At 51.8% G+C, this 9,566-nt stretch overlaps 2 protein-coding genes across 2 annotated transcripts in view; one reads left to right on the forward strand and one right to left on the reverse strand.

Annotated features, from left to right (window-relative positions):
- APBA3 (amyloid beta (A4) precursor protein-binding, family A, member 3) overlaps positions 1-7,655 on the reverse strand; it is an 11,051-nt gene extending 3,396 nt beyond the window's left edge. The window contains exons 1-4 of the mRNA XM_011967456.1: positions 7,486-7,655; positions 5,632-6,244; positions 5,504-5,543; positions 22-167 (exon numbers count right to left, since the gene is read on the reverse strand). Of these exons, the coding sequence (XP_011822846.1) occupies positions 22-167; positions 5,504-5,543; positions 5,632-6,207 (762 nt within the window). The 5' untranslated portion in view covers positions 6,208-6,244; positions 7,486-7,655. The remainder of the gene's footprint in view (positions 1-21; positions 168-5,503; positions 5,544-5,631; positions 6,245-7,485) is intronic.
- Positions 7,656-8,586: 931 nt separating this feature from the next.
- Positions 8,587-9,566, forward strand: part of MRPL54 (mitochondrial ribosomal protein L54) — a 4,984-nt gene continuing 4,004 nt past the window's right edge. Inside the window, exon 1 of the mRNA XM_011967457.1 lies at positions 8,587-8,744. Coding sequence (XP_011822847.1) covers positions 8,618-8,744 — 127 coding nt within the window. The 5' untranslated portion in view covers positions 8,587-8,617. The remainder of the gene's footprint in view (positions 8,745-9,566) is intronic.

Consider the following 9,566-nt stretch of genomic DNA (forward strand, 5'->3'; position numbering starts at 1 on the left):
CGCCCCCGGCCGCCCCCTCACCTTGACGCGGTCCATGGCCTCCCGGGCCTGAGCCATGCGTGTGCTGGTGGGCGGGTTCCGTTCTGATACCAGCTGGGTGGAACCCAGGTACCTGGCCCCAAATATGACACCATCCAGGAGGTCTTCATGGTCACAGGGACCGGGCACTGAGGGCGACAGCGGAGAGGGTCGGCCCTCAGGGGCCCACTCCCACGGGCTCTGCCCCAGGGCTGTGCTCTCCGAGATGGTCGGAAGACACAGTGTTCTAGCTGGTGGCTGAGCACTCTCCAGCCAGGAAGCACAGCCCACTGTTCTAGAACCATCCAAGCAGCCTGGCCCTCATAGGTCTAGAACCTTCTGTCCATCCCGCAAGGACTCGCAGGCGGGAAAGCCAGTGAGTCCAGGCCATGGCTAGATTCAAAGCCAGATCTAGCCCCCACAGATACCTTCACCCCATATCCCCAGAATTCCCGGATCGGGCCAGAACCAGACAGTCCCACGTCTACATTTTTTGAGACACAGTCTCGCTGTCGCCCAGGCTGGAGCTCAGTGGTGTGATCTCAGCTCACTGCAACCTCTGCCTCCCAGGTTCAAGTGATTCTCCTGCCTCAGCCTCATGAGTAGCTGGGATTACAGGCGCCCGCCACCATGCCTGGCTAATTTTGGTATTTTTAGTAGAGACGAGGTTTCGCCATGTTGGCCAGGCTGGTCTCAAACTCCTGACCTCAAGTGATCCACCCGCCTTGGCCTCCTAAAGTGCTGGGATGATAGGCGTGAACCACCGCGCCCCACCCCCCACTCCTATTTCTAAACCTCCACAACATTCTAGAACCACAGTGGACCTCTGCTTCTCGGTTCTGGAGTTCCCTCAATCAATCTAGAACTGGCCAGCATTGCCCACTGTTCTAGAACTGTCTCCAGTCAGCCCAGGATAGCTGTCAGCTCTGTGCCTGGGTTGTAGAACTGCCCAGAATAGAGAGAGAACTGGCTGCCTGTCTAAAAAATTCCCATACTGTCCAGAACCCCAGTTGGTTCTGACCCTTGATTCTAGAACTCTGACAGGTCTCATAACAATTCTGTCAGGAGTTCTAGAAACTTCTTATCCCTCTAGAATCAGACTTCTCCGTGATTCCAGAACATCTTAATCACAACGGCGTCAGGCAGCTCTCCCTGTGGTTCTAGAATCTCCTTCAGTAGTTCACACCTTTGGCTACACCAGTGATTCTAAGAATTACCTGACCAGGTAACACACAATTCTGTTCCAGGAGAATTCCAGAACAGTTCTAGAATACTCCCAACCCAGCCCAGAACTACATAAAGCTTTACTCCTGGCCAGGCGTGGTAGCTCACTCCTGTCATTCCAGCACTTTGGGAGGCCCAGACGGGTAGATCACCTGAGGTCAGGAGTTCAAGACCAGCCTGGCCAACATGACGAAACCCTGTCTCTACTAAAAATACAAAAATTAGCTGGGCGTGGTGGCACATGCCTGTAATCCCGGCTACTCGAAAGCTGAGGCGGGAGAATCACTTGAACCCAGGAGGTGGAGGTTGCAGTGAGCCGAGAGAGATCGCGCCACTGCACACCAGCCTGGGCGACAGGGCAAGATTCCGTCTCCAAAAACAAAAAGGGGGAAAAAAGAAGCTTGACTCCCATGGTTCTAGAATTCCCTGAGCTACCTAAAGCCAGACAGCTCTGCTGGTGGCTCTAGAATATTCTAAGTAGTAACTACTGCTCTTTGGTTTAGAACCACAGGCGTAGGGCCCAGTTCTGGATACCCCTCAGTGAAATTCATCCTACACCACAGTCGGTTCTGGCCACTGTCATGATTTCATGACCTAAACATTCTGGAACAAGAGCTGCACTCTGGGGTTCTACAGATGCACCATTCAGTGTGTAGCACCAAGCACATGTATCTGTCACAGACTTGAAATGTGGCTTCTCTGAATAGAGACGTAAATAGAAAATATACACTACCTATTGAAGATTAGCATGCAGAAAAGTAATTTAAGGCCAGGCGTGGTGGTTCACGCCTGTAATCCCAACACTTTGGGAAGCCAAGGCGGGCGGATCACCTGAGGTCAGGAGTTTGAGACCAGCCTGGCCAACATGTTGTGAAACCCTGTCTCTACTAAAAATACCAAAATTAGCCAGGCATGGTGGCGGGTGCCTATAATCCCAGCTACTCGGGAGGCTGAGGAAGGAGAATCACTTAAACCCGGGAGGCAGAGGTTGCAGTGAGCTGAGATCGCACCACTGCACTCCAGCCTGGGCAACAGGGTGAGACCGTGTCTCAAAAAAATAAAAAAGTAATTTAAAAATATTGATTATATGTGGAAATAATATTTTAAATATGTTAGCTTAATTAAAATGTTATTAAAGTTAATTTCTTAGCCAGATATGGTGGCATACGCCTATAGTCCCAGCTACTCAGGAGGCTGAGGCGAGAGAATCGCTTGAACCTGGGAGACAGAGGCTGTGGTGAGCTGAGATTGAGCCACTGCACTCCAGCCTGGGTGACACAGCGAGACTCCGTCTCAGTTAAAAACAAAAAAAAAGTTATTTCACCTGTTTTTAATTTTTTAATGTGGATAACTATAAAATTTTAAATCATATATGGCTCACATTATATTTCCATCATTCCATCTAGAACTTTCTGATTACACTATAATTGGACAGCTCTGCCCACAGTTCTAGAACACCAGATAACTATTCCCTCCATGGTTCTGGAATTTTCCAGTCTTGAGTAGAAGCAGATGGCTCTGTTCACCAATTCTGAGCATATTCTCATTAGCCCAGACTCCTTGAACCTAGAAACACAGACAAAACGCCAAGCCCGGGAACTCCCAAGGCGTCGCAGCTCTGCTCATGATTCTAGAACCTTCTTAGAGCTATAGGTTCAAACCAGTTCTTCTCTCTACAACGACAGAGCTGCTTTTTTTTTTTGAGACATGGTCTCCCTGTGTCACCCAGGGTGGAGTGCAGAGGCACAATCTTGGCTCACTGCAGCCTCAAGTGATCGTCCCACCTCAGCCTCCCAAGTAGCTGGGGTTACAGACCCATGCCATGCGTCCGGCTAATTTTGGGCGGGGGGGATTTTATTTTTGTAGAGACAGGGTTTTGCTGTGTTGCCCAGGCTGGTCTCCAACTCCTGGGCTCAAGCAATCCTCCCACATCAGCCTCCCAAATAGCTGGGATTACAGACCCATGCCATATGCCCAGCTAATTTTTGGGGGGATTTTATTTTTGTAGAGACAGGGTGTTGCTGTGTTGCCCAGGCTGGTCTCGAACTCCTGGGCTCAATCAATCCTCCCATTCTGGCCTCCCAAAGTGTTGGGATTACAGATGTGAGCCACTCTTCCTGGCCAGAACTTACTATCTGAGCTATATTCTTAGGAAAGTCTAGAACACAGGCTGGGCGCGGTGGCTCACACCTGTTATCCCAGCATTTTGGGAAGCCGAGGTAGGTGGATCACAAGGTCAGGAGTTCGAGACCAGACTGACCGAGATGGTGAAACCCCATCTCTACTAAAAATACAAAAATTAGCCGGGCATGGTGGCGGACGCCTGTAATCTCAGCTACTCAAAAGGCTGAAGTAGGAGAATCATTTGAACCCGGGCGGCAGTGAGCCGAGAGTGTGTCACTGAAAAAAAAGTCTAGAACATTCCAGAGGGCCAGAAATTGTTCTTCCCATGCTTTTAGGGCAGCGATTGGCAAACATTTTCTGTAAAGGGCCAAAGAGTAAATATTTTCAGCCCTGTAGGTCACAAGGTCTCTGCTACAGCTACTCAGCTCAGCCATTCTAACAGCAGAGCAGCCATGGACAACACATGAATGACCAAGCATGATGTGTACCAATAAAACTTTATTTATGTACACTGAAATTTTTTACTATTATTATTTTTTGAGACGGAGTCTCACGCTATTGCCCAGGTTGTAGTGCAATGGCGCAATCTCAGCTCAGTGCAGCCTCCACCTCCCAGGTTCATGCGATTCTCCTGCCTCAGCCTCCTGAGTCGCTGGGATTACGGGCACGCACCACCACGCCTGGCTAATTTTTGCATTTTTAGTAGAGACGGGGTTTCACCAATGTTGGCCAGGCTGGTCTCAAACTCCTGACCTCGTGATCCGCCTGCCTCGACCTCCCAAAGTGCTGGGATTATAGGCATGAGCCACCATGCCCGGCTTATGCACACTAAAATTTGAATTGCATTTTTAAATTTTTGAGACAAGGTCTCGCTCTGTTGCTTTGGCTGCGTAGTGCATTGGCATGATCTCGGCTCACCGCAGTCTCAACTCCCTGGGCTCAAGAACTTCTTTCACCTCAGCCTCCTGAGTAGCTGGGACTACAGGCATGCACTGCCATGCCTGGCTAATTTTAAACATTTTTTGTAGAGATGGGGTCTTGCTATGTTGCCCCAGCTGGTCTCCAACTCCTCGGCTCAAACAATCCTCCTGCCTCAGCCTCCCAAAGAGCCGGGATTACAGGTGTGAGCCACCATATCCAGCCTAGTATATCATTTTCACGTGAAGAAATAGTATTCTTCAGCCCGGTGCAGTGGCTCACGCTTGTAATCCCAGTACTTTGGGAGGCCAAGGCGGCCGAATCACTTGAGGTCCAGAGTTTGAGACCAGCCTGGCCAACACAATGAAACTCCATCTCTACTAAAAACACACAAATTAGCTGGGCGTGGTGGCAGGTGCCTGTAATCCCAGCTACTCGGGAGGCTGAGGCAGAAAAATTGCTTGAACCCAGGAGGCGGAGGTTGCAGTGAGCCAGGATCGCACCACTGCACTCCAGCCTGGGCGACAGACTCTGACTCAAAAAAAAAAAAAAGAAAGAAATAGTATTCTTCTTTCAATTAAAAATGTAAAGGCCACCCCGGCACGGTGGCTCACGCCTGTAATCCCAGCACTCTGGGAGGCCAAGGCAGGCAGATCGCTTGAGCTCAGGAGTTTGAAACCAGCTTGGGCAACATGGTGAAACCCCATCTCGACCCAAATAAATACAAAATAAAATTAGCTGGGCATGGTGGCATGCACCTGTAGTCTCAGCTATTTGGGAAACTGCGGTGGGAGGATCACTTGAACCTGGGAGATGGAGGTTGCAGTGAGCTGAGATCAAGCCACTGCACTCCAGCCTGGAAAACAGAAGTCATCAAAAAAAAAAGTGAAAAGAAACACACACACAAAAACCGTCTTTAACTAAAGACCTATGTGAGCAGACAGTGAGCTGGGTCTGGCCCGACGATGATGATTTGCCAAGCCCGGCTCTAGAAGCGAGTGCTGCCAGTGGCCAAAGCTGCCCCACAGCCCCCTTCTCACTATACCCTGTTCTCAAGACTGGCTCTCCTCTCCCTGGTCAGCTGGGATCTGCTTGAAACCACCCTCAGAGCCTTCTGAGAACCTCATCCTTCCTGGCAAACTGTTGCCAGACTTTGGAAGCCTGATTCTGGCTGTCTAGGGGCCTTAGTGCCTGAGGCTAGGGTGGGCGGGACACTCACCCTCCTGGGGGGCAGGGTAGGAAGCCAGGGTCTCGGGGCTCTGGAAGAAGACAGAGGAGGGGCAGGACTGAGTCCCCCTGCTTGGTTCCAGGCAGTCCAGGACACCTGGAGGGTGGGGCGGGCACTACCTGGGCACCAGCGGGTGGCTCTTCAGGTGCGACTAGAGGCACCGTCTCCAGCCAGGGTTCCGGGGAACTGCTTGAGCTCCTGCTGCCCCCCTGCTCAGCAGAGGCCCCCTCCACCCATTCTGGGGAGTCAGAATCCTCATCTGGGTCCTCAGGGGGCTGCAACAGTCGGGGGGCAGGCTCTAGAGGCTCTTCAGGACCAGGCTGGGAAGGTGAGCATTCCTCGCAGTGCAAGAGGCTCAGCAGGTCATCCCGGCCAGCTTCAGCAGACAGCAGCCCGTGGGCATCGGCGATCTCCTGGGAGGCCAGGCCGTGGCCTGTGGCAATGTGTAGGGGACAGGGGGTTCCATCTGGGGATGGGCCTACCAGATCACCCGGCAGAGCTTCAAACTGCTGCACCAGCTCCTGAATGCTTGACTCATCAAGTTCCATCCGACTCAGGCTGCCGGGGCCTCCTGGCACAGGGTCCCACTGGCTGTGAGGGGTGAGGTCCTCAGAGGGCACAAGAATGTCCCTAGGCTCCTCCAAGTCCATGGCTGGAAGCCCCGAAGAGGATCGGGAAATTGTGGGGAAGTCCATGCCTGGACTCCAGGCTTAGGCTAGCATCAGCAAGCAGCTGAAAGACAGAGAGTCAGCGCTGAGGTTTCACCCGGGTACAGTGGTTCATGCCTGTAATCCCAGCACTTTGGGAGGCCAAGAAGGGTTGACTGAACCCAGGAGTTCAAGATCAGCCTGGGCAACAGAACAAGACCCTATCTCCACAAAAAATACAAAAAAAATTAAGGCCGGGCACAGTGGCTCATGCCTGTAATCCCAGCACTTTGGGAGGCCAAGGCGGATGGATCACAAGGAGTTCGAGACCAGCCTGACCAACATGGTGAAATTCCGTCTCTACTAAAAATACAAAAAATTAGCCAGGTGTGGTGGCGGACGTCTGTAATCCCAGCTACTCAAGAGGCTGAGGCAAGAGAATTGCTTGAACCCGGGAGGTGAAGGTTGCAGTGAGCTGAGATCGCGCCATTGCACTCCAGGTTGGGCGACAGAGCGAGACTCTGTCTGAAAAAAAAAAATTCGCTAGGGGTGGTGGTGTATGCCCGTAGTCCCAGCTACTTGAGAGGTTGAGGTGGGAGGATCACTTGAGCCAGGGGAGGCAGAGGCTGCAGTGAGCCTTGATTGTGCCACTGCACTCCAGTCTGGGCGACAGAGTGAGGCCCTGTCTTAAAAAAACAAAAAACAAAAAACAAAAAACCCAAAAACCATAAAACCTGAGGTTTCCTGGGTGCCTATCCGGTGCTAGGCTCTAGCGGGTACTGTTCACACAGGGTACGTAATTTAATCCCCGACAACCCTTACAAGGAGTTAGGATTCCCATTTTACAGATGAAGAAACTGAGGCGCAGAATGGGGAGGTGTGAGGCAGTGGCTTCCCGAGACCCTGTATATGTCATCCCAGACCTCTCCCAACTAATGACGTCTGCTCACTCCAGCCCTGGTTCTTCCAAGTCCTCCTCCCTCGAGACGCGGAACCCAGAATGGAGACCCAGACCTCACACCCTAACTCTACAGACTCGTCAGAAGCAGGTCCCCAAGACCCCAGACCCAAGACCTCAGTCCCATGACCTCAACCCCCAATACCTCCATCCAGAACTTTAGACCCAGGACCCTGGACTTAATACCAGAGACCCAAGACGCCATAAAGCAGACCCGAGTCTCCAAACCTCCAATGTTACCCCAAGATCGACTCCAGACTGAGACCCCGACTTCAGGACCCAGCCCCAAGCCCAGACTCCAGTCCGCCCTCAGACCGAAGACCTCAAGCGCCGACTCAGACCCCACTCTGCACCTCGAGGACACTCACTTCCCAAATCGAGGCCGCCTCAGCCCCGCGCAGCCTCCAGGACCCCGCGCCCCCAGTACGACCCCGACATAGCCCAGACCGCGCCCCCAGAAGACGCACCTCGGAGATTCCCGGTCCCAGCGCTGGCTCCTCCATCCGCACAGCGCCCTGGCCCACTGAGCATGCGCGGTCTCGCGAGGCCTGCTGGGAAATGTAGTTCTCTCAGCCAGCCTCGCCAGGAAGGGGCGCTGGGACTCCTGGAGGTGTTGGAGCCGGGGTTCGAATCCCATGCTTCCCTGCCCGCAGGCAACCCGGGCTGGCCCCAGGACCTGTTTCTTCCCCTGCAAAATAGGGTTAATAATCACTGCCTGGCTCCGGGGGCCGTGTTCATTATTCCAAAGGATGGCAGATGGGGAGAAGTGGGGTTGGGAAATATTAAAGAAGTGTGAGAGGTGGTTTCCGTGGGACCTTGAGGCACCGGAAGCGACATGGGAACCCTGTTGAAGACGGACTTCCGGTTTGGCTCACAGTAGGGAGACAGGTTGGTGCACCCTGGATTTGCGGTCGGCCTGGGAACCTTACCTCCCTGAGTCTCAGTTTCCTCACTAATAAACTGGGGAAAAAAATAGTACCTACTTCCTAATTGTGAGGATTAAATTAGATCGAGTGGGTTAAGGATTTAGCAGTAGGGCTGGAAAAGAATATATAAAATACATATTATTAATTTGTATATTATATATAATACATACTATGTGTTATATATATTATATATAATAATGTTAAAAATATGATGTTATAAAAATTAACAGTGATTAGACTCCAGGCCTACTGGGGTATATTAGACTCATTGTTAATCTCTTTAAAGCTTTGAATAATTACTCATTGGATGGAATCGGGAACATATAAAGTGTGATATTTTTAGTAAATGTTATGTAATTGAAGAAGGGCAAGAAGAAGTCAATGAAATAGCCCTTGAACGCCTCCTTCTACAGTAACTACGTATGTCTACAAGTCTAAAGAAATCACCATAGAGTATGAGAACTTGGGAGACTACATTTCCCAGACACCTCCACGGGGCCTACAACTCCCGAGCACCCCTTGGACCACTGACGTCTTCCGGAAACGTGCACGTGCAAGCTGCCCGCAATACGTCATGGCGACCAGACGCCTTTTAGGGGCTGCCCGGATATGGGCCGGCTGGGGGACCCGGGAGCTCCTAGACCCCGCCTCTCCTAGAAGGCTCCTGGTCCGGGATTATGCTAAGAAACCAGGTGAGCTGGGTTAACAGGAACCAAATGAGGACGGTGGGTACTCTGAGGAATTGGCAGTGCGCAGGCGCTGGTTGGGGAGGCGGTGGTAGAACTAATGCGCAAACGCAGAGAGGCGGATGCCAGGCTGTAGGCGCAGGCGCAGTTTGAGGGACCCAGCGCCGCTTGGAGCTCGGGCGTCTGGCTTGGAGATAACCTTAGCGATTGGACGCAGGGCGCAGGCGCCAGCTGGGGAGAGGCTTGGGAGGAGGGTGTGGGTTACGTGGAGCCCACGCGTTTCACTGCGCAGGAGCGGGTTGGAAGGGATTTGCCGGGAGTCTGGCGAGGTCATGAACTTAGGTTCCAGTCCTGTTTCTCTGCCTGCCTCCAAATCGCAGGGTGACCTTGGCCAAGCCGTTACCAAAAATTCAAAGAAACTATGGAGCCTATTTAAATCTTAGCCACTTCAGCAAGAACAAACCAAGGTTATTAAGGTTTAGCTGGATACAGCCTTGCCTGATCTCCTTTGTTGAAAGGGGAAAATTGGCAAATGTTCGGCCTTAAAGACAGACACATAGCAGACAATATAACTTGAATGACTTGGTCATTCCAAGCATCGGTGTTACTTAATGCTATGTCTAAATCCCACTTAAAGTGATTTTAAGGCCAGGCATGGTGGCTCACATCTTTATTTCCAGCACTTTGGGAGGCCAAGGAGGCATGATCGATCGCTTGAACCCAGGAGTACGAGACCAGCCTGGCCACATAGCAGGACCCTGTTTGTATAAAAAATAAAAAAGTGCCTGGCACGGTAGCTCACGCCTGTAATCCCAGCACTTTGAGAGGCTGAGGCAG

This window comes from Mandrillus leucophaeus, unplaced genomic scaffold (genome assembly GCF_000951045.1).
Source record: "Mandrillus leucophaeus isolate KB7577 unplaced genomic scaffold, Mleu.le_1.0 Scaffold8, whole genome shotgun sequence".
NCBI classification, from domain to species: Eukaryota; Metazoa; Chordata; class Mammalia; order Primates; family Cercopithecidae; genus Mandrillus; species Mandrillus leucophaeus.